This window comes from Equus caballus, chromosome 4, assembly GCF_041296265.1.
Source record: "Equus caballus isolate H_3958 breed thoroughbred chromosome 4, TB-T2T, whole genome shotgun sequence".
In the NCBI taxonomy this organism is placed as follows: Eukaryota; Metazoa; Chordata; class Mammalia; order Perissodactyla; family Equidae; genus Equus; species Equus caballus.
This window is the reverse complement of record NC_091687.1, coordinates 32,905,609-32,931,687: the sequence shown is the minus strand read 5'-3', so window position 1 is coordinate 32,931,687 and position 26,079 is coordinate 32,905,609. Positions and strand designations below refer to the sequence as shown.

Sequence of the window (26,079 nt, the reverse complement as noted above, 5' to 3'; positions counted from 1 at the left end):
TGTTAGTAATTATATCCTTCACACTGCAACCAGGCTCATTTATCTAAAAACCAAATCTGTCTATGGCTTTGTCGTTTTTACAGTCCTTCTGTGTCTTTTCATCACCTGTATCAGAATTACAAGCATGACTATACAGGCACCTTTTGACTTGGCCCCTGCTGGTCTCTCCTTCCTCTCCTCTTTTCAGTTTACACCCTGTTCCTGGCAGAATTGCTCCCATTTCCTGCACTCACACATGCTCTTCTATTTTGTGGCTTTGTACTTTGCTGGAAGCCTGGGCACAACCTCCTCATCTTTCTTCACCTGCTCTTACTCATCATTTAAGACCCAGCTCAGGCAGCATCTCCCACAGGAAGCCTCTGTAAAGTCCCAGTTGGGCTAAAGGGCTATCATCTGTGCTCTCTGAGCAATTTGTATGCTGTGTTTTTGTTTTCTTTTCATGTAACTTTCCCTCAGTAGATTGGGACCTCCTCAAGGGCAGGAGTCACATCTTGTTCATTTTTTTTATTCCCCATAGCAACTAGTTCAGTAACTGGAAATGCTTGATAAATATCCATTGAAATAAGTTGAATTAAAATTATTATCAACAATACTGTTTTCCCTTCATATCAAATGCAGATCCCAGTGTCACTGAATGAGAGGAATGTAAACGTGCATTATGGTCTCTATTAACCCTCTCTGAGGAAGAAATTTAACTTTTCTTCTGAAAATGATAGGAATAGTAAACACTCTCCAGAAACCTCAACTTTAGCCAAATTCTTCTGCATCGTGCCAACCACATTTAACATCAGAACCATGTAATTAACTTTTATCCCAAATTCCTGCCTCAGACACTAGCATAAGAGGGATATTACAACTATGTTTTATTTAATAAATCAATATTTTGATATTGGGGCTATCATAGATATTTCCAAATATTTTAATTACAGTATTATACAATATTATATAGGTTTTTATATATAATTTATAAAGTTTTTTATGTATATAATTTATATATATATTTCATAAAATTATATATAATTTATAAAAGTATATGTTTTACAATTTATATAAATTATATGTTTTTATATTTTATTCTCGAACTGAAATTGCAAATTTATATGGAGCAATATGAATCACTAAATTCTTATTCCTAACTAAAATAATTAAATATTGTTAATATTTTAAATTATAAATGTCACACCATGGTTTGAAATATGCTTTAGAATATAGTATTTTCAGTACTAGAAGAAACCAAAGGTGAAATATATCTAGTCCAGCTAACACATTTCTAGAGAAGAATTTTGATGTCTCAAGTAATTCATTATCTAATAATACATAACTGGTTAGTGCCCAAGCTGGAAATAGAACTCAGGTTGGGTTTCTGTCATCACACTGTACTGCCTCCTTGTTATTTAAAAATGTAATCCATGTATTTGGGTCAAACATGAGCCTGCACTCCCTCCCACACTCCCCCCCCCCCCAACACACACACACAGCCCACTACATGGAGTGGTTAAATGATGGAATCTTTTTATTATTGTCATTCTTACTTGGACCACTGAGGATTATGAAAGGCTTATCTCCAAAATTAATAGAATCATTGACAAGGCATTATGGAATGTTCATCTTTGTTTTGCAATTTCATTCTAGATTCTTTCCAGGTATATGTAACAAACTTTAGGTCTGAAAGGTGGCATTTCATTGCCCATAAACATGAAACAAAACACTCAGAAGAAAAAGTTTAAAATGCAAATTCTAATCACAAAAAAAAATTTGTTGATATTTTAAATTGAATCAAACTATGTTGGCCACTAGACCATTAGCTGTAAAACAACATACTATTTATATGTAGAACATTATTTTTAGAGTATTACTTGTATAGAAACCATTGCTCATAATGAGACTCAGGCAATAGTATTTACCTTTAAACCCATTTACAATGCACTAATCAGAAACCTGCAGTTTTCTATATTCTAAGAGTCCGATTTCTGAAAATAGCCTTTATCACTTTTTCCAAGTCTGAAATATGAGAGTATTTCTTCAGAATAGGGAAATGGGAGAAAGCCAACTGTTCCACTTGTATGTAAGATGTCAGAAATCACACATGAGTTTGTATCATTCGAGAAAGGACAAAATTATTTTATTATATGTAATTGAAAACTACCTCAGCCCAGCTAAATACTTTAAAAAGTCAAGAGTAATTATCTTTTGTCTATTTTTTAAAGTTCATAATTAATGGTATCTGGGAGGTTGTAAGCCACCCCTGGTGGTCTAGTGAATAAGATTTGGCACTCTCACCGCCATAATACTGGGCTTGTTTCCCAGTCCGGGAGCCACACCACCCCTCTATCGATTGTCATACTGTGGTGGCTGCGTGTTGCTGTAATGCTGAAAGCTCTGCCACCAGTATTTCACATACTAGCAGGGTCACCCATGGTGGACAGGTTTCAGCAGAGCTTCCAGGCTAAGACAGACTAGGAAGAAGGATCTGCCCACCCACTTTTGAAAAAACTGACCACGAAAACCCTATGAATAGCAGCAGACCATTGTCTCTGATATGGTGCCAGAAGGTGAGAGGATAGCAATGGTGCAAAAAGACTGGGCAGGGTTCTTCTCTGCTGTACACAGGGCTTCAGAATCTACTTGACAGCACTAACAACAGCAAAGGAGGTTGTTGGTATATACTTCTAAAAGGCTAGTAGTCTTACATTGCCTCTCCAACTCACTTGTAAATCCTTGATGGTAGGGAACATGTTCATTTGTCTTTGAATTCTTACAATTTTAGCACAGTGCCTGGCACAGAAGTTCAATAAATGTTTGCTGAATTACATTTACTGTGTATATATGTGTGTATATGAATAAATACATACAGATGTACATATACAGACGTACATACATATACATATATGCATATATAAAATACATAAGACTAAAATGCTTTATAATCTTAAGAGAAAAAGTATTCGCTTGGCTTCAAACTCCTGACTGTCTCACTGCTTTAAAGTCCTGGTTGCGACACAGCCTTCCACTCTCATAGCAGTATTCCTTGAGTGTAGAGCAATTGAAAGGAACCCTGCCTCCCCCACCAACAGCCCCACCAACCTCCCGGGAAAAGGGTGACACATTTTCCCCACACCTACTTACACAGGAAGAAGACTTACTCCTAAATATTATAACACCTGACATTTAGCTTACGGGTCAAAGAACTGGGCAAAACAAAAGCCATTTATGTCAAATCTATACCTAATGAAATTCTATTATTTAATGACGTTTTATCACCCTACTACAAAATGCTTTTCTACATATCCCAAACTAGAACATATTAACACCTTCAGTTAAACATAGTTTTTAAAACATAGTATTTTTTTGCTCTTTTTTCTTTTCTAAATAAGCAAGTGGTCATTGACCAGTTTTTTGAATTCTGGGATTTGTTTTTCAAACCAGTCTTCATGGATTCAGGAATACATGAAATTCTTTTAATCAGTTTTTGATGGAATGGGCAGAGTTCTTCCAAAAACCTTCAGATTTCTTTCAACTCCTGTTTTTACTGTTCATCTGAACGTAACAGTTTTGAGAGCCAGCTTTGTCTCTTGCTGCCAACTGCATCCTGCATCTCCCAGGAACCATAACAATAGTCAGGAAGTCATTCACTTACATTTATTGAGGACGCATTGTGGAAGGAATTGCACTAGGAACTTCACAGGAAACAGTCCAGATGAGGCTTGCCACTGGAGATGCCCTGTAATTAAAGCAGTACTAAAGACAGCTATATTTATGATACGTGCACTTTACCGACAGAATGAATTCATACAAACATGCCCAAAACACAATACATACATGGAGAGATTTAGCTCATAATGCATAATGAGTGTTAGGGTGACTACAGATAGGATAAATTATTTTGCAAGACTTTATAGAGAATTGAATATAAAGAGGGAGTAACCAAATTAGAGATAGAATGAACTAGGGAAGGGGATAGTTTCTACAATATTATGTTTACTGTAATATACATAGAAAAAGGTACCTTACTCATTTTTTTACAGTATCCAGCCACTCATTTTTATAGTTGAGAGAAAGGACTGTGAAAATTACCATAAAGCCCATTTAATGAAAACACAAAAGATACTAAAGTATCAGAAATTAGAGAAGATCTATAGATTAAAGAAAACGTCATTTTGGTTTGTACAATAATCTAAGCTCTTTAACATTCACTTTGGTGAATTTAATTTGTAAAACTGTTGCCTTGTTTCTCTTTCTTTTCTACAACTTTTGAAGTATAAATGTGTGTGGAGATATTAACACTTCAGTAAATCATAATGGAAAGAAAGTTATAGTGTCAATCATGTAACTTTTATGAAATTATTCTGAAATTGTATGGGGCAAAAGAAATATGATCTAGCGGCTGGCATGGCAAACAGCCCGCCACTGTCAGATACTGAACTGCCACATCCTGCATCTTGTTAAACGTAACTCAATCGTCTCTATTTCAGAAGGGTCTCTATTTTCCTCCTGGCACTCCAGTCTAAAGTAGACTAAAGCTTAAGTTTGTTTAAAGCTACAACATGAGTATTGCTATAAAATAATTAGTGACATTTGAACCACTTTCTGATAGACTCAATTTAGGGAGAGTCTAAGTGGCTTTCCACATTTATCGAATTCACATTTGAAAATGCTGCTAGGTACATTTGAAACACAGCGTTTTTGAGGGAGTACAACAGGATGGACTTTTAAAATTCTGTATAGGTTTATAAATCTTGATTTTTTGTTAAAGTCTGCTTAACATATATGACTACTCATGGCCAATAAATCTAGAAAGTTTTTCCATGGACTGATACATATGCAAAAATAGACATTGTAATTCTATTCAGATTGTGGCAATTGCATATTTATACTTTGTAATGTTTTAACTTCTGGAAATTATTGTGAAAAATAAATATGAAAATGGACTTATTTTGTAAATTAAGATATTCACAACAATTCATTTTGTGAAACTGAATGATATTTTGTGGGTGTCCATTTGTAGATCTGAGAATTTGTTCAAAGATCATTGTATAATATTAATCATTGTTGTGTTTTTGGCAGTGTATTTTAACGGTGACAATAAGGTAAAAGGGAAATGTTCCTGTTGAAACTATTATAGTAAAGCATTCCACTAGGTTGGAAAATTAACTTATTTACCAGCCAATCAAGATTCCCTAGTGTTCTGAAAACAGCATGAAACAAAACTTGTTGAAGTTAAAATACTAAAGAGTGTTGTTGACCTATGAGACATTCTGACTTAAAAAATAAATAGTAGCAGGAGATATTCCCATAATAGTTGTACAGGTGTTTCACCTGTTGACCTAAACTTCTCTGCTTCCTAAAGTTAAGTATGACACTTATCTGGGAAAATAATTTGCCCTGAAACATAAATACTAACCCATGAAGCTTGCACATTGAGGATTTAGTGCTAGTAATGGGTCCTCTACTAATTCAAGGTTTGATTTACCATAAAAGATACAGTTCTTCCTATACTGTGCAAGCTGTGAAAGGCAGAGGATCTCAAATCCACATCTGGCCAAGTGAGACACCAGCAATTTGTTAGGAGGTGAAATGCCTCTCTGCTGCAATTTGCAGCTGCCTGCAGTTTCAGGGCTGATTGGGGAAGGAAACTGCACGCTTATTAGTCTAGGTCATGGTTTCTCTGCCTGCTACTGCCTCCTCTACTCTTCCTATTCTAACTTAGACATTCTCCCTGATCAAACCTGCTGCACTTGATATGAAATTTGATGAGTTTAAAAAAATAACGTGTGTTAGAAAGAAACTTTTCAACCCATAAAATTAACGTCAGCTTAGGTCTTTCTTTTTCATCTCACGTTTGTAGTACCTACTGCAGTGATTCTCAAGCTGTTGTCTTTTCTTTTTCCAAGAGGGCATTTTGGAATCTCTGTTTTTTCTAAAAAATATCTACATGATACCCTGGCTCCCCATATTCAATTCTAATGCCCAGAGGATTGGCCAAGCTCTGTAGCTGCAGAGTCAGACTCCATGGTGTATGGAGGCGAAAACTCTGCCTAGGAACACTGGCTCCCTTGACGTCTTTGTGTTGAGCAATGTCAATAAGATGTCTGATTTGATCCTAAGAGCCCTTGGGAAGGGGGCGATTGTCAACCTCATTTCTAGACAAACGATAATTTCAATTATTTTGATACAAATTGTGATCTTGTGATTTAAACCCAGGTGTCCTGTTTCATAGAACACATACATTTTCACAATTGTGGTGGATTTCTTTCTGGGAGTTTTATAACCACCATTCTTAATTTTTAAAATAAAAAACCATGAGAACTTATTGCCACTTGGAAACACTATATGTTTGGGAACACTGTAAAATACTCATTTTGATTAACCTGAATATTAGCAATGTACTGTAATACTTTGTAGACTATAGGAAATCTGAAGAGAGGTCTTTAATCTGAAAAGAAATACTTAATTCGATAAAAATAATAATAACAAAATGATGAAATTTTCCATGCTTTGAAGGAGAGACCAAACATTTTATTTTATTGACCATAAGATGGTTACTTTAGCAGCATTTTAAATAAACAAATTAGAACTCTCTATAATATTACTGCCTACACTCCAATACACGCTTAATATAACAGCATGGAAAACTAGTACAATTATATCCACAAAGAAACCATTTCTAGCAAACTATTTATTAAAATTGTGAGATATCTGGGCCACAGTATTTTAACTAGCTAACATATCTCCCTTGACTCTTTAATTAATTAATGAATCCTTTAATTAATAGGTTAAACTTTACTCTGTGCCAATATGCTAAGCACTGAAAATGAAATGATCAGAGAAAAATTTTCTGTTCTCTTTGAGATTAGAGTCTATTGAGGAAATTTGTTATAATGTAAAGTAATAAGAGCTGTAATAGACGTATGCACACAGTACCATAGAATCATAAGGGAGACACCCCCCATACTAGTCACAAAACACTGAAAAATTAAGCAAGCCTTTTTTTTTTTTTTTTAAGCAATCTTATATCCTGAGTCCCTAATGCAAAATCCTGACATAGGCAGATTAACTTTAGGGGGATACAATAGCCTATAATCATGAGTAATCCAACAAAAGACATAGGCAATCTGTCATCGGCTAGGGTCTTCCACAATAATACAGAAGATATTACAAGAAAGAATGAAAACAATATAGGATTGGATGAAAAGCAAATAGCAGTAGAGATGTATTTAAAAAATAAACAAATAAATAAATAAGGCACACAGGCGAAAAGAGATATGGAAAGCTTTGTAAAGAGTGTTTATGCTTTGTGGTAGAAAGTTAAAAAAAGGGATCAATTGGCATTTGTTACCAGGAATACATATCGCTATTCTCAAAAAACATAATTTGTTTTACAAGTCACAATGATTGACACCTAGACAAGTCTCAAAATTTTGTTGAATGAATGGATAAATATAAAAGAAACAAAGCACGAATTATAAGTAAAATGTTTTAAAGTTGACTGGATTTGAGAGTAAATAAAGAGTATATTTTAAATTAGATATCTGGAACCAAATTAAGGGTGCTGAGTTACTGACAGTGGCAAGCACCCACAACCTCATGTTGACAGCCCAAGGAATAGATTACCACAATTAGCTTGATTCATTCAAACTTAGTTTTCTTATTTCTCTGTTTTTATTTTGGCTTAACAGAATGGAAATAGATTTCACAGCGTCATTCAATCTGAAGTAATTAGTTAATATGTCAAAATGAGACCACCAAACTATCTGATTCTATTAAAAAAAATCAAATGTCATTTCTACAAAGTTACACAATGGGAAATATACTCATCGTTAAAATTGTAAGTTCAAAAAACTAGTGTTTTTTTTCTTACATATAATCAGTACGTTATTGCAGTTAATTGCTAAAGCTTTACTTGAGATAATAGGGCTAAAAACTGTGTGAGAACACAATTTGATATAGCAAATATTATTGTTATGCCTCAAAAGGTGTTCTATAAAATTCTGTCTGTTAGATATTTGGGGGTCTTTGAAGTGCTTTAAGTTACCAAAGTCATGTATCAGCTTTTAAAAAATAAGCAAGGGAATAAGCATATTGTCATTTACGTCCTTGAGTCAAACCATTCTCAGCTTGGATCTGTAACTAAGAAGATTCAAGGTTGGACATATTAGATGGTATTTCTCCTCTCATCGATACAACAGGCTAGAGAAAATGAATTTATGATTGATTTTCAAAGAGATTTATTCTATGGATATGCCCTAAGGGAGAATGGAGAAGACTTGAATTTTCTTCATAAATCATTTGTTAAAAAAAGAAATTGTTAACTAATAAACAAGGCATTTCCTAATCTCTCCCATAAGGTGACAGCTGCTCCTGTAGCCAAGGCAGTGAAATGGAACCTGGCATGATTGTAACTCCACCCCCACACGACAAAGGGAAAAAAGGGTGGGGGGTGCGGTAGGAAGCCCAGACCAAATGATATTTAACACTTAAGACAATACAGAAAGGAAAGAAAATAATTAAAGTCTTTTCTTCCTAACTCTTGCAATTTGGTAAAATCTGTGCCCTTGAAAAGCAGAATGGACTGTAGCTTTTGAGTCACCGTCCACCGAACAGTTGGTTTTGCCATTATAATAACCCTTTCAAGGAGCTCCAGTTCTAGGTCTTGGAACTTCTGTTCCCTATCATTACCAATTTCAATTTCTTTTAAAACATTTTTTAAAACACTGTTTTTTAAAATACAGAGAATTTTAGTAAATTTAATATAGAGATTTTAGTAAACTCACATCTGAAGTGCAACATTCTTTCTAGTGGATAACAGAAGGAAACTGGTTGCATCTGCTTTGCCCAAGTCAGACGGAAAGTAATCCTTTAAACAATACTGTCCAGTTTCTTCACTGTGTTTATCTTGTATCGATCTGCTCATTCATTTATTCAGTAAGAAGGCGTATGATATGCCTTTACTGAAAGCGAATAACTATAACTTCAGGTCCTGAAACACTCAACAGCCAACCTGCTCTTTTCATTTGTATTCCATGGGCGCCTCATTTTTTCCTCCTCACTGCCTAGCCTGTACTGATCAGTATTAACAATGGGATTTTTGTCTCACTTTGAAAACTTTCTTGTTCCATTTGAGTTAAGGTGGAGACACTCTCACTTAAAAACAAAACAAAACCAAAAAAACCCAAAAAACAGGTATTTTTGTATTTTCAGTGTTTTATGATTTCAATATGTTAATACTCAGGAACACTGTATTCACTTATCAGATAATCTAATATAGAAGCTGTAAGTGATGACAAGCTCCTTAAATAGACGGAAAAGGAAAAATTCCATGTTTAAAACATTTTGAAATGTTGAAAAATATGATGAATTTAAGAAGTCAAAAGGAAAGAGACTGTGGAAATGATAAATCATGTTTCTATAACTGGACTTTAGCCACTTTGGGCAATTTGGGTACTAACTATAAACAAAACTTTATGCATCCCTTTTTTTGCTGCTCTTATCCATCCCATACTCAAATTTAGTAAACTAATGTAACTCACCTCCTAGCCCCACAAATCAAATTCTCAAGGAACGGGAAGCTACTCTTACCTTACCCTAAAGAAGTTCCCCTGTAATTTCTGATATCCTTAATTGTTTTAGTTTTTCTTAAAATCTTCAGCCACAAATAACATGACTGGCCTGTTTCTAGTTTCCTTCTGCATTGATTTAACATCTATCACTTCAATTCATTTGAAAAACAAGGAGTCTTTTATCTTGAGTCCCTATTTACCTCGAAGTATCATGAACATTGATATCACAAGAGAAAACACAAAATTATTTTCTTCACACTGTTACGAATTCAGTCCAGAGGAGGGACAAGTTGCATTTTACTGAAATCTCTATTCATCCAGTGGGTGGGAGGAGGCAGGAGGGAAAGAGAGGAGTTAATTCTTCTCTAAGGATTGAATTCCCTTTGCCTTTTACCAATTTCTCCTCGCAACTCATGCTTTCACATGTTACTTATACTAAAAGCATTGACAAGGGTCAGACTATGAAAAGTTTAACTTAATTTCTTCAATATTGCTTTTAACCTGCCAGTTCCCAGAGACTACCCCAGTAGTTCTTGAATAACTATCATTTTTGGCTAGAGTGAATAACGTATCAACTATTTAATGTCCTCAATTAATAAGATGTCTTCTGGTCTTCTAAAGAATGTTTTCACCCATACAATTCTTTTTTAGGAAAAAAAGAAGCTTCAAATTCCCTTTATGAAAAAAAAATACTCATTAAAAATGAATTTCCAACATCAGATGTCAGAGCAAGGGCAAATGTTCTACTATGACATTTGGTGTAATTCTATTGATCATAGGCCTTTCTCATGGACTAACGAAGCATTCCCTTCAAGGAACAAAACAGGAAATGGCAGATGTTGGATGGAAACTAATATAGGTTTTTTACATGACTCAATTGAGTAACACCTTGGGAAGAGTACTGAAATTTGTCTGCTTGTTTTCACTATTGGTTGCCTTCTTGGTGTTGTTTCTTAGGAGAACTGGTTAACTAACTCATTTTGAAATTCTTAACTCAGTAATTTCTCTTAAAGAGGTCATCTGCTTCTGTCAGTGGCACACACTTTGGGGCGACCCTCTATCTAACGACAGAGGGTGGCCTGGGCTTTTGGGGAGAGGCATGTGCGTTTAATAAAGTGCACCATAACTGCAAGTACACTTCATCTACTAAATCTTTTAAATACATCTAAACTATATTTCTCCTCATTTTCTTTTATCCACAAATATAGTGAGTGTTTTTATCTACCAGTCACAGAAAGATTCACAGTATCTATAACCTGGGGAAGTACTTGGAATACCCTCTCACAAATTAGAACAATAATTTCTGCTCCTAAACTGGAACGTTTATTGCCATCCAAATTCATTTTTAAAATAAATAACAAAATACAGAAAGTGGATATTTAAAAAATATACATGTTGGTTTTATCCAATGCATGAGAAAATCAAAATACATTTCCAATGGAGAAATGCTTTAATGTGTATCTTCTAATATTATATGGGTCTTTATTGAAAAACAAGACTTAACCAACCTCTTGTGAAGTTGGAAGTGTTGTTTCTCTAGAAAATCAAACACACCACCCAGAAAACTGCCACTCTCAGAGTTTTATACTTGAAAGTCTTTGTAATCCATTTCAATGTGGATTGGGTGAGATTAAAAACTACTGATTTATTTAACAGAAATGTATACAACGGCATGACCATCATATTAAACATCTGCTCCAATGTGACTCAGTAGTAGGAGTTAATCACATCTGAAAACCTGAAATTTAAAAAGATATTAGGAACTCAGTTGTAAGTAGAGTTAATTTTAGCACACGATTTAGATTTGGGATTAGAAAATGATTGAAAATAGATGCTTTGAGAAAGAAACAAAGCAAAATTTTTCACTTACACCTTACATAAATTTCAACATTGAAAAGTCAATATAAGATTTCTGACTTCTAAAAAGGGGTCAATGATGCAGGAAAATCAGTGGTTAAGGTGGCAAATACAGCAGGCTTGATCGTGTCAAGGCTCAGGCCACACATTTTCAGAGTAGGGCGTGATGTTGCTTGCGGGGGAATCAAGCCACATTTCACACATGCACGTCAGATTCTGGTAGGTTCTGATAAACACCCGTCCAAGTGAGTCTACCGCTACTTCCCTTCCGCCTCAGCTGAGAAATAGCTTTAACCTTGCTTGTCTCTCATGTGTTTATGGGTGTAAGAAAAAAGTTGAAAATGACTTTATTTAATCTTGAAAGTCAGTTGAGAAAGTAATAGAAATATAAGTTTCCAAATACTTTTCGTAAGTATTTTTCAAGCATGTAGTTTATTTCCTCTTTTTTTTAATAATCACAGTTAAAATATCTATGTGTGGCTGCATTTTTCTACTATTTTATAATGTAATCAGTCTAGGATAGTTGTACTGACCCAGAGAATTTACTAGTCTCACATTTTTTTAACAAAAAATTCTATAGATAAGCAAACATAAATATGAATTTATTAAACTTTCAAACAAATGAAAAGACAAAAATCGTAAAAAATTTGGAGGGTGAAAAAAATATCAAATATAATTAAATATATCAAAGTGTTTTTTTAAACTATGTGTATATGTTTGTAAAGTTAGAGGTGTCCATGCTACCAAATTCCAGGCTTCAACATTAATTTAAATTATTTGTTTTACAAAATGAAATAATTCTGTTCTGACTTCGTGGTTCAAAATCTAGATTGGATGTCTTTCTTCCCCATGCACTCAATTCTGACACGGTTTTAACTGAATTTTACCTACAACCTTTTATTTTTTCCTGGAACATATCAAAATGTTTCCAGATTCGACATTATGCAAGTGAAATGGATACATTTCTAAATTTGCTTATCCCGTTTAGTTTTGACAAATATAAACTTGCTCTCCTACTCTAGGTAACAAGGGCTAGAGAAAAATAAACATTTTAAGACATTGAAAATATTTTATTAATGAAAATGGTGAACTACTTAAAGTATTTAAACTAAATATACGCGATATTTCAATAGGATAATTCCTTAGTTCAATCCTCTAAATAATCCCAAAGTGACATAAATTCCTCTGCAGAATGATTGTCTACAGAGAACAATCCATGGAAGAAGACAGACAAGCCTCTTGTCATTTATAGCCTTAATCCGTTGCCTAGAGCGTGAAAAGTGCTCAGGATAACAAGTGTGGGAATCAGGAAAATCAACATTATTTTTGGATTTTATTTTCTTAACAATACTGACTGGTCAATAGGCTTGTGGAAACTGACAGATACAATATGGTCTGTTTGATGAATCAATCTAGTGAAGCAGTGACAGAATGCCTCCTCCCTTCCTCCATTTCCCCCCTTTAAATCCTCTTCATCTTCTTCCTCCTCCTCCACCTGCTCACACACACACACACACACACACACACACACACACACAGAGCTGCTCGTTCTCTATTGATCTGTAGACATCAGACAATGAAAGCTGTAATGACAATGCTTAGATGATTTTTTATTAGAATACTAAGCCACTTTCAATAAGTGTTTGTTTTTAATTGCGAGACTTACCCTCTCTATATTATTGAAATAGTGCTCTCTCTTCCGTACTTCAAATGTGTATGTTGTATGTGGGATCTGGGTGGGGTGTAGAACAGAGAGAGTTGGGGAGTAAAGAAGGGAAAGTTTTAGATGTTAACTTTTATACATCTCTCCCCATCAAAAGTTCTATAAGGATATCAGCTTTGGGGAAAATTGAAAGAAAATTAGAAGAGGAAATTTAAACATCTCAGACAATACGCCTAGGAAAGAACTAATGTCATTTGTATGATTGCCTGAATACATGCATATGTGTCCACAGAAAATTTAGTAACCCTTCACCAGCTTATGAAGACACACAGATATTCTCTTTATGTTAGTTCTTGACACTCAGCAGGGACTTTTGTGAACTTTGTCATCTTCCTTTGCCCTTTAAACCAAAACTAGGGAAGTGGCTTTAATTAATGAGATGTGATGCATTAAAAATGTTAGCCAGAGCATTCCAGAAGCTGGGAAACCATAGATGTTTTTAAATTCTGAGTATCCTTTTGAGAATCCCAAGTTGTAATTTATAATTCTCAGTGGACCCATATTTGTCTTGAACTGATTGTTGAAACGGGCTTTACTAGGAATTTCTTCACCGAAATTGCAGTGGGGCGGGGGAAGGGGATGGTCGATTCAAGGAGGTTTGTTGGGAAAGGGAATGATCTCTAACAAAGCTTTAAAACCTTCAGTGGTTAAAGTTACATTGATGAAAAGGATATACATATACATGCATAAACCATAAATGTATATGTGTAGATACTTGTACATACACACACACATATAATGCACAAGTTCAAGCAGAATTACATAATGAGCACAGTTGTAAATTATGTAGGTAGCAGAATTCAGATTTTTTTAATCAAAATTGCACCTAAAAATGGCTATAAAACAACGCTTGCCTTGGGAAGTGAATTTATAGCTGCATGCCTTTCACAGGCACGCTGGAGGGTTCTGCTCTCAGCTCTAATCTCTAGGAGATGTTTTTTGCATGTGTTGTGTGACAGGAGGGAAGGGGAGTGGGTTGAGCTCGCCTGTTTTCCCATTGTCAGCCAGTCTAGTGAGCGTTGGGAAAACCTGTCTGTGGGATCTCGTGTCATCTCTCCCTACATGTGTACAGGAAAACTCCGCGCTGCTCACGGTTCCTCCCTCCCTCCCTCTCTCTCTCTTTCTCTCTCTCTCTCTCTCTGTTTCCCTTTCATTCTGCTTCCCCGGAGCCGAATGAAGCAGGGAGCAGGATTAGAGTCCGCCGGCTATCGGAAGAGCCTAGATAAAAAGAACTGCTTCTTAAGCACCACTGCAGCAGCTTTTGTTAATTTTTTTTTTCCACACAACAGTTGTGCCTCATTATCCGGTGCCTGGCTCGATTTTTTTTCTTTTTCTTGGAGGGTTTGAAGTTTCTGTGCTTCAGTGACTGTTTCAGAAGAAGAGGTGTTAGCGTTGCCTTGAGGTCTTGATTGTCTGCATTTATGAATGAAACTGACCTAAATCACCTGTTACCTCCAGTTTCTAGATTGTTTGAACTTCTCTGGCCGCACAATACAGGAGGGAAGACTGAAGCAGCATAAGGACCGCCAGCGGCTGCAGCATGGGCTGCTTCGCTAGGATTGTCTGTCTTTTCTGGGGAGTATTACTTACAGCAAGAGCAAACTATCCAAATGGGAAGAACAATGTGCCAAGGCTGAAATTATCCTACAAAGGTAATTTTTTCTTTTTCTTTTATTTGGCTAGCTTTGTAATGCCCCCCTGCCTGCTGCCTTTTCATTCCTTGAACTCCCTCCCAACCTAAACCATAAAACCTTTAGTTTAACCTGGGAAACCTATGTGATTGTGTGTGTCTTTCTGAGATGATTTAAACACTTTTTTATAAAAGCATGCCTTCAGTTTGATGTATGACAATTTAAATGCAAACAAAGAACATTTAATCACATTTGCAGAGAAGAGCTGAATGCCTGGTAAATGCTGATCGTATATGTGATCACATTCTGTTGATTTTTCTGACTCTACTTCCATTAAAATATTTTTAAAAACTGCTATTGCAAAAATGTTCTCTTTGTGGATGTGAATACCTCACCTATAACAATTGTTATGATAAATTGTATTTTCTTAGTTTTAGACACTAAATGGTTAATTGTCATCATGAATATTCAGTTTGTTCAAATCTGACAATCAGATGCTTAACATAAGCAGTAGATCAGGGTTTGCCAAGAGAATATAAACTGGAGAGAACAGACTAGTTTTTCCACAGTGTGTTATGATTGTACAAAAGACTACGTATGTGGCTAATTGGTGTAAAGCTAAAGCCATGGAAGTATAATGTTATTTAATTCCATATGTGCTTCAGTGAGAACTGAAGAGACATTACTTTCTAGTTGTACAGCTAGTTGTGTAAACTTCTTTTCAAAAAAGGTATAAATTTAAGAAAGAAAAAAGCATTATCACGTGGCTGCTAGTACTTTATTTGGTTACAGTTTAATGTGTATGCTTGTTTTTTAATGAGGATTTAAAAAAAATTTGTTCTATATGTGTTTAGATAGATTTTATTAGATAGGCATATAAAATAATGCTAACATAGATTCCAAAATTATATATATATAAATTTTAATGGAAGAGAATGTTTATATAACTGAGGTATTATGAAAATGGAGTTGAAAATTAAGCAGTTTTAACTCAAGTAGTTTTATTCCCTAAGGTGTTGCTTTCTTATGATTCTCAGATTTCTAGAATTGGGGGTGGGGCAGCAAGAATTTTCAATTATATTCCGTTTTTAGCCTGTAATGTGAAAGAAAATTATTGGATCTATCTGTAGAGATGTCTAATGTACGTTGCTCTTATGCCAGAAAACACATCCTTTAATTTTTACATGATAGGAAACATCTCTTTCTGAATTCTCTAGTGTGAATGAGGACCACAAATAGGAACGAGAGATGTAATTTTCACACTTTGAATTAGAAAATTAAACACCTATTAAATGTGTTTATTTGGATTTAATACTTGTTAGATAAAAATACATTGAATTGGAAAATATATTTATTTTTGATATACTTTCTTTATTACTAAATTGGGAATGGATTTTAAACATTAGCAAACAGAATTGCAATTGTACTCATTATGCAAGATTTTCAAAAATAATCATATAGCATCCATTAAATATTTAATTAAATCTCTATTATGTTTCCCTTAGTAACTGTCTTTAAATTGTTTCCATAGTTTAAGATATTATGGCATCTGTGTTTTTATCAGCTTTTGCTTTCTATTTTCACTCTTTGAGAGGATGCCATCAAATAATTCTTAGGTTGACGGTCCACTTTATCCAAGTTTATATTCCTTATGACTAAGTTTTACATGCAACTTTAGTTGTTCATGATGTGTATGGTTATATGCTATAATGTTAGAATAACAAGTTTGAAACATGAGATACATTTGAAAGATCCACTAGATTTGGAGATACTGTGTAAGCACTAAATAAATTGTAGAGTAAATAAGAATTGAGAGTTATGCTTATTTATTTTATAAGAATTTTATTTCCATGGTGATAGAGTACTGTTCTTTTTAGAAGAGGCACCAGTCCTTTCTATATATTAAACGATAGCATTTAATTAGAATAACGCTTTGTTAGGTATACATGCTTTAAACTTGTCCAATGAAGTAAGATGTATATGTTGACAAAATGTGTATATTTGACACTTTTATAAGCCCTTTTTAGCAATGGTATCCATTAGAATTATTCTGCTTTCCTTTAAATCAAAAGCTGCCCTACAGCTACATAACAATTCTATTGATACACCTAGAGCTGGGCAATTTGGTAAAATAAACTGTGAAATGAACAACAGAAAGAAGAATACAAGGAATGGCCCGAACAATTTTTCTTCTGTCATTTTATTGGTCTGTCATTACCTTTTTGTCTCTACACGTACACTTGTTTTGCCAAAGCAAACGCCTGGCAGCCGATTGTCACTACTTTGTTTCTAAACAATAATAGAGATTTTTTTTTTAGTTACTTCTTTTCCCTCCTTAATTAGATGTCAAACACAGTTAAAACATCCACTGATTTGCCCTTAAAAATATTCCAGCATGATTCATGAAGAGTTAAATCCCTGCCAACCCTAATTTCCCATGGTCACTTGTTTTTAAAGATCCACCATTAACTCTCTCATTGCTCAGGTTGCCAAGACAAAGTTTCTGGCAGTCACTGTGCTTACTTTCTACTTGTCATCTTGCGTGGTAGGAGATGAAAGAGATTTGATATGTTAAATGAGAAGGAAGAAGAACAAGAAGGCAGCCTTTGTAGTGGATGTACATACATATCTAATAAGGTGCCCCTTTACTTTCTAGGAAAAAGGAATTGAATAGATGTTTTCAGGACCATCTGGAGAAGTGATAATATTAGAAAAATGGGGTATGCTTGCTTTTTCTCTGAACCAATCTGATTTAGAATCCTTGTGGGGGAAGCAAATGTGAGAACTCTGTAAATCTCAGCAGTCACATACAAATTATCCTCAAGAAACATTCACTCAGAAATACTTTTGCCTTCCGTAAATATATGTTATATAGCTGAATGTTAAAATGCTTCTTTTCAAAACTGGTGGATAACTGTTTGTTTCCCCTAGAAAACTAGTCAGATTTTGTTTTTCTCATGAAAGACCAGAATTTCATATAATCTTTCTTTTAGAATGTTTGGTACAACGAAGACTTCAGAAAAACCTATGGAAATCACAAGGAAATAAATTAGGTTTGGGGTTTTAAACAAATGACAAATGTTCCGTCACTCAATGTAATGAGCTTTTCCAGGACAGTGTATGCTTCAGTTTTAGTAGAAATCAAAGACACGTGCAGTCTCAATGTGAGGATGATCATATAGATCCAAGAGCTAAATCAATGCCTTTAACTGTAGCTTCATAGGGAGAACTTAGCAAATAGCACTTAAATAAATGGTAGACATTATAGAGGTTTCCTTTTCATACTTTGTAAAGTTTTTTTCCCACAGTCAAGTTGTTTAATCATTGTAAGATGAGATTATTACTTAAATCAAAATTCTCATACACATCTTGCTGATACTAGAATATAATATTTAACTAAAAATTATGAAGTAAAATTTGCAAAAGCTTTTTTATTTGCCATTGCTGAATACATTATTATCACTTCAAAATTTAATTAATATGAATAGGCTTTACTAATTAAACTTGTTGACTTTTCAGAGATTTTCTTTACTGCTACCAAAGCACCAACACACATTCACACATACATACGTATATGTGTATATATATGAATAACAAAACTTCAGGTTAACATTTTATAGTTGAGAAAAGTAATCTTGGCAATCAGGTTGTGAGTTATAATAAAATGCTGTACAAATAAGTTATTAGTTTAAATGACATTCATACTTTAAATTTTACATATATATATTTATATATACACACACACACACACATGCATATATTAGAGTGGGCATGATCTTTGAGTCCCATGAAAAGTTTTCATAGATATCTCAAGTATGCACATAATCGTATAGGATGGAATTTGTCTTATACCAGAAATCTTCTCACAGCTAAAATAGAATGTGTCTATGAAAGGTAGGGGGGATATATGTATATATATATATCTTTTACACAGAGCAAATAAGTTATAAATTCTTTGCAATGCCTTTTCTCCAATAGTCACTTCATATTTGGTGTCAGGTCTTTGACTGCTGATTCTTATTTAATATGGTCCTTTCTTCTCAAATTCTATGAACCTTAAAACTCATATTTTGATTCTGAAATCTTCCATTTAAGCACACTGAAAACTAAAATTTTTTATTCATCTACTCAACATGTATATCCTGGCAAACAAATGAAAAATGAAATAAAACAAAACGCTCAGTCACACATCTTGTGATCCAGTGCTGGTCAGATCAAATGAGGGCTAGTGAAAATCTCCAATTTGCGGCTTTTGTGTTTAAAGCTGCCAACCAGATTGGCCTCTGAAATAATAATTTATGCAGTGTAGACTTTAGCAAGTAAAAAATATCTGAGACCACAAAACCATCTCATGTAAGCCTCTGTCTAACCCACTAACTTTTGATAATGATGTTCAGTTATTACTACCTTAAGTAAACCTGAATACTGACGAGATCACCTTTTCAATTTTAACTTTTTTATGTTGTCATTCTCTTCATATAAATTATTTTCAAGACTCCACTATTGTCAGTGATTGACATACCTGGATATTTAGATAAGTAAATAGATGTATAGATCTGATAACTAATTTTTCTTTGTTTTCTTATTTTTAAGTATCGTATGTAAATCAAAAAACATAATCAGCAAATATGTTGTGATTTTTGATCAATTATATTTATATTCTATACTGAAGAATTAATGCAACTCAAAGAGCTTTCAGGTATCAATTTAGCTAGAATTAATTAATATGATTGCATATGTTCCAAATAACAAAACAAAAGTTAACTTGTCAGTAGCAGAGCATAATCTATTTATGCTCAGTGTGCATATGTAATTATATTTCAGATGTGTGCTTTAAGTAACTTAGGAAGTTATCATGATCTTTATGTCAGCTGTAAGAAATTGTGTGGTTTAACTTCCTACTCCAATTTTTCTCACTTAAACTTCAGCAGCACACCTACGTACCACAGTTCCAAAAGTCAAAATATCACACCTTTACATCTTTTGAGGAATTTTAAAATCTAAAGTCAGGACAATTTTACATAGACTTTATACTTGCATTTTTCTAAAATCGTCCAGAGAGACCAGTACTAAAATAAATTTTTAATTGATCATTATCTAACAATGTTCATTTACAAAGTCATGGTATTACATCATGGTGAGTTACATATTAATTGGTTAAGACATTGCATTTATCAAAAATTTATGAAAAGAAAAATCTATGATGAAGTGATCTGTTAATGCCAAGTTGTAGGTAAAAATCTCCAAAATGCATGACACTATCTAAGTTTAATGCATGCAGTGAAAGCTTATTTTAAAAAGACCAGCAGTGGTAAATATAAATTAGAACAACTGTGAGTCTTGGGATGGATTTTACCCCTCCTGACTTCTAAGGTGCCATTTAAAGGAATTATCATGATTTGCAGTTCTGTGCTTCCACTAATAGGTGGCACTAGCAATTTGTGACAGCTCTTTCATTAGTTGGGAAATGGGCAGGCTGGTAGGAAAATAAGCACAGAGTAATGTGTGGAGGCCAAGCTTGGAAAAACTGGCATAGGAGTCAGGAGATGTAACGTGCAGAAAACAGAAGCACTAGTCAAAATGGAATTTTTTAAAGATTTTGATGTGCTTTTGCATACATTTATTGGTATATTTTGACCCTGAAAAAGTAAATGGTTGTAAGTAAAAAAAATAAATAAATAAATAAATTTTAATTTAAATGAGACTTTACGTGTGAAATTGATCTGTAAAATGTCAAACAAAATAATGAGTGAAGTATTAGTACCAAACAACCAGAACAATGGAAGAACAGTTTCATGTGTCTATATATATATTAAATATTTTATATATGTTCATATTTATATACAATGTGTGTATTTATATATATATGTACACACACACACTTTTTTGAAGCCTAAATCATAAAGTGTGCATAACAGGAATAAAGTCACCTGCCTTTGGCTCGTTATTGCCATCATTTACAATTGGAGAGTAGTTAGTTGAAAAGGTAAAATAATGTTTAGAAAATTACATTCGGTATGTTTTTAAAAGAACGACTTCTTTTGGTTTGTAGATTGTTTTAAATTATATCACAATTAAACAAATGGAAAAATCAATAAATTCTATCTGACACAAATAAGTCTGAATGTCTCCAGTTATTATCTCCTTCAGTTGCCAAGACATAAATATCAGTATAAATAGGGAATTTGCATACTATTTCCAAACAGTAACAAAGCTGGACTCTGTCGAACACAGGATAAGAAAATATACAATTTATACTTGAATTAGAGAATGAAAATAAGCAAAAATAAAATTCTGTTGATAAATATGAAGAATGAATTGGTCTGAGTATTTTCTACAAACTTAGGGTAAAATTTAAAGGGATCGCAAATTTAAGGAGTTTTGTCATCTCCTGAATGGGTCATTAAACCTGCATTTCCTTGTTTCTTTTGCATGGAGAGATGTGGCATGGAAAACAATGTTGACCAAACCTTACAATAACTTAATTTGTTGCTGCAATCATAAACATGTCCTTAGATAAATATAACATCAGCCACTTGAGTCTTTATCAGCTAGCTAAATGAAGCTTAGTGCTATTGAATATGTCAAATGACTTCTTTGGTCTGTAAAACTACTTCTGTGAATAGTCTTTGTTCTGCCAGACTGTGCAGTTTTCAAGGCCAAATCTGTATTATTTTCACTGTTATATTTTTAAAGGCTAACACAGATTCACTTGTTGAATGAATTTATGCTTCATCTGATAAACGTGTTTTAAACACAAAACATACCTGTTTATAAGTGAGTACAAAAAGAGTGCAAATTTATAATAAATCAATTCATTATAAGTGAATTGTATGTTATGAATGATGTAGAGAAAATAAACCCAGTGCTAGATGCTAGGGGTAGGAGCTTATCAACGGAGGCATTTAGGAGTACACAAAGGGTATGTGAGCACTGGTATCTCCACAAACAACGTCTCCTCTGAACCAAGCCTGTTCCAGGACTCAATCAGATAGTATCTGGGTCATCTTTGTTTGCCTGCAAGTAATAGATGGAGAATATGGAACAATACATGCTTCTTGGAAGGCTCTAGGAACGAGGTTGAGGAACTGTTTCGCTACTTTGGACGAATACCCTGATCTTCCTTAGTATTGTGTCTTGGTACACAGAGCCAGAAAAAAAAGTGAATGAGTCTTCTAAAATCAAATAGTGACTACAGATAAAAGGTTTCATCACCGTTCTCATTGTATCTGAAGCTTCCGGTAGAACAAATCAGTCCTACCTAACAGAGTTGAAAGTATAATTGTTTAAAATTTTAAATTGACAGCATTTCTTGTCCACACTTGTGGGAGAATCCTGGTTTTGGTCTCCGACAACTTGCTAAGATTTAGTATTGCAGAGCCTTCTTTGGTTCCTCTTATCCTTGATTCTGCTTATGGAGAGCAGCAGTTGCTCACTGCCCCTTCCTTTTCATCTCCAAGTCAGCCTCTTTCTTCCCTTGGCTTTGTGTTCTATCGCCGGGGACCACCGCCCACTTGCATCCTTAGCCCTTTCTTCTGAGCCCCAACTTGTCCAATAGAGTAGATGTGATAGGAAGTAACCACAGGAATCTTGGTTAAAGTATGAATGTACAAAATATATATTGAGTTCTTTGTTTAAGATCCTGATCTCATATAATTGAGAAGGTAGGGAAGAATAATAGGCTAATTTCCTTAGTCTGCTTATAGGTCTAAAACTGATGTTTAAATATAAATTAATTTACAATGCTTGATGTTATTCTTATAAAACTATATGTTGGTCTTGCGACAAGATAGAAGTATCAATAGGAACAGTAGGGCAACTACCAAGAGTGTTGTTATGTACAAATCATAGCTATTAAGTGGTGTTAAAAAATGATTAATGCCCAGTTCCAACCATCAAAGAATATATTTGGGAAAAGTCAAAACAAAGTTGTCTGTACTTGAGGTCAAATCTAAACTATACAAGTACTTGTGAATCAGGCTAGGAGCGTCATGAAGTTAATACACAATTGTCTAGGTTTGACTGGAAATGATATCAAGAAGGACAAGTGGCACATAGTTGTAAAGACTTTTCCACAGTGGCCACAGTGGTCACTTGGGCTTAACCATCTCTCCTTTGAGATTTGTCTGTAAAATACATGAGCTAAGCTTCTTCCTAACCAATGGAAAAAAGAAAGGAAAGTTGAGTTTGGTTATCCAGGGCAGAAACCACTGTGACTATAGTTCCTTGAAATTATAAAACATACTGATTTGAAATGCTGATTTCTTCTTGTTCTCCCAGTTAATTTGTATTTTTTCTGCTTTACTTTATTATTTTTGCAACCAATCCACCGAGAAGTTGTTAAAACAGCAATTGCTATTTTATAAATCATGTTCATTTTTAGTATGAAAACACCTATGTCATCTAGATGATGAGTATCAGGCATTAAAATGCCCCTTAACTGTGTATTCCTGTTGTATGCCACATATCTTTAAATGCAAAGTCATATATTACACATATTTTAATTTGCTTAGCACTTTGGTGTCATTCAGGATGTTTCTCTGGCTCACTTAGGAAAAGATTGGTTTCAGAACAAACAAGTCACTAAAATCTTGGAAACTTTTATAATAGACAAAATTGTAGGTTCATGGTATTTTGCAACACAAACTTCGAAAAGTTACTTCTGGAATTTTGGTCATAATAGTATAATCCCTTGAATTTACAGAATTACATATAGATGAAGACTACATAAATCAATGTGTTTACATATAGTAATACGTGTATATGTATTCATAACAAATACAAGAAAACTTATATTCAAGTAGTTGTTTTTCTAAATCACATCACATTTATTTGGGAATTATGGAAAGTGGAATGCCAATCACTAGAGCACAGGATTGAGGTGAAAGGTCATGGGGAGAGGGTCTCATCCTTTTCTTGATGTCGGGTCTTCAGGGGTTCAGGATTGGCTGTGATCTTCTGTCCTTTAATGGTCGGCCTTCTCAGAGCATCTTCTACTGTACAGTGCTGCTGTCTAGCCAAGTTCTCTGCTCTCTCTTAGACACTCCTATTCTTGGAAGTTGCAAAGATGCCCCTTTCAGCAGCCCTTCCATTGAGCCTTCTCAGCCTCTTGGCTCAGGACCTAGTGCTTGGGGTCTTGCCTCCACAAGCACACATACAACGTTGCCACTCCCAAGTCCTTCTGCCTGCAGAGTGCAGGGTGTGAGTGGGAGCAGCTCCTACTGTGCAGTAGCCTTCCATCAGTCCAGATTTGAAATCAAATTCCTTTTTTTTTTTTGACTGATTCTGGACACCCTCTGCCACTCCTTTTCTGTGGAAGTGCAAAGTCTTCACCCATGTCTTCTCATCCTGTGCAAATAAATCTCATTTAAGGCTATCTTTTCAAAATAAAATCCTGTTAATTCTCCTCTGAGGGTATGTAAAAGTTTCTAAACCTCAAAGATTAAAAACTCTTATGTCTCTTTTGGGAAGAGGTTAGGAACCTTTCTTTCATTTTAGCAGATTGATCTAGAGAAGAGCAAATAAAATGACAATCTCTTCAGAAGGTAATCTTGCCACTTTAAATTTTCACAAATGGCCATCTTACACACACATACACCTAATGATCTAAACTAGACATTGTTGTCTGGTACAGAGAGTGTGGTTCTCATCTATTTTGGTCTATATACCTCAGCTTTACATCTATAAAATATGCTGATTAAGAGACAAATTCATTTCCTTGACCCTTAAGATACAGAAATGTTGCCCAAGTGATGAACAGGAAGGGAAGAAGCAGGAAGCTCACACGCTAGAAAGCGTTTGCCAGTGTTACCCAGGAAGTGCTTCCCAATCTATCTGCGCCCTGCCTAGGAAAATTACTTTCCCAGATGCTACAAGTTCTGGGAGCCAGTTGCTGGGCCAGCTGGGGGCTTTTGCATGTCTCTCTTCCACATATCCAAGGCCACAGAATACCCACACTTGGATCTCTCACAGGGGAGTCCAACTCAACTTGTTCAAAACTGTACTCACTGTCCTCTCTACAAACAAGTTTCTCCTCCTTATTCCCCATTTCAGGGAATGTTATCATTTTGTCCCAGTTGTCCAGGCAAATAACATCTTTGCCTCTCTCCTTGCCAGCCCACTCCATATCTAACCAGTCTCAATGTCCTGCGGATTCCACCTCTTGAGTCTCTCTGTCAAATCTGTCATATTCTCTCTTCCAGGTTAAGTCAGACCCTGATTATTACTTGCCCTATTATGATAACAGCCATCTATAATTATTTTCTCTTCTTTTTCTGTCATTATGGCTACAATTCTTTCTGATATTCCAATCTACTTATGCCTTTCTCTTATTTTAAATTCCTATGATTAAAGCTCGAACTCTTCAGTGTGACCTATAAGAATGATTAACCTAGAGGAGTCTATGGCATAGAGACAACTATTTAGAGGTCCTGCAGTTGTTCAGATGTAAGGAAATTAGTGCTTGAATAAGGATCATGAGAATGGAAATGAGAAAGAAAGGCTGGAGATGAGGCACATTGAATGAACAGAATAATTAAGTTTGGTAGATGATTGTATGTAGGGAGCATCTGGAGAATTCAACAACAATAAGGTTTTAAATTTCTGCAGCTAGGAGCATGATATAACAACTGGTAGTAACTGGAAAGTGAAACTTTCTTCACTTTGCAGTCTCAACCATGCCCCAACACAGTCCTCCCTTCTCGACGTCACACCTGTGAACTTTACTTCCTGGGCGCACATCCTGCCACCATCTCAGTTGTTTACTAATGCTGTCCTCTCCAGTAAACATTGACATGAGTATCTCCTTTGGCAAGGCTTTTGAAGAGGCACAGAAGTGTAAAACATAATATGACAACTGTCCTAAAGGAATTTACCATGTGGAAGGGGAGAAGACACAGCTTGTCAACTTTTTAACATCACACCTGTTTTTTTATCCATCTTATGTTCTCAGTCAAGTGCAGAGTCCTGCATAATGGGAGCCTCACTTAATACTCCTTGAATGAAGTAGTTGAAGGAATAAGTGAGGAGGTGACAAATAATCATTCCAGGTGAGGGGGCTAAGGAGCAGAAGTAAGACCATATACAAAATGGATATGAGTACAAGACATAGCCCAGTTTAATTTCAAGGTTTGTAAAATAGAGTAGTGAAACATTTGATTGGAACAAAAATTATTTACAGCTTCAGAAGCAGTTTAGATATGGACATATGGTAGAGAATTTTGAAACAGAAATTACAGAATTTAAACTTTAGATTTGAACAGTAAATGATGCAACTTGTTTTTTTTTTTTTTTTGAGGAAGATTAGCCCTGA

At 34.7% G+C, this 26,079-nt stretch overlaps 1 protein-coding gene across 3 annotated transcripts in view; it reads left to right on the top strand.

The window, feature by feature from the left end:
* SEMA3A (semaphorin 3A) overlaps positions 1-26,079 on the top strand; it is a 451,042-nt gene that overhangs the window by 221,173 nt on the left and 203,790 nt on the right. For 2 of the 3 annotated variants that reach the window (XM_070264479.1, XM_001491234.5), the window contains one exon: positions 14,596-14,789. In XM_070264479.1, the coding sequence (XP_070120580.1) occupies positions 14,678-14,789 (112 nt within the window). In that variant the 5' untranslated portion in view covers positions 14,596-14,677. Of the gene's footprint in view, positions 1-14,030; positions 14,790-26,079 lie in introns of those variants that run through there. The other variant, XM_014739188.3, reaches the window with a different exon arrangement.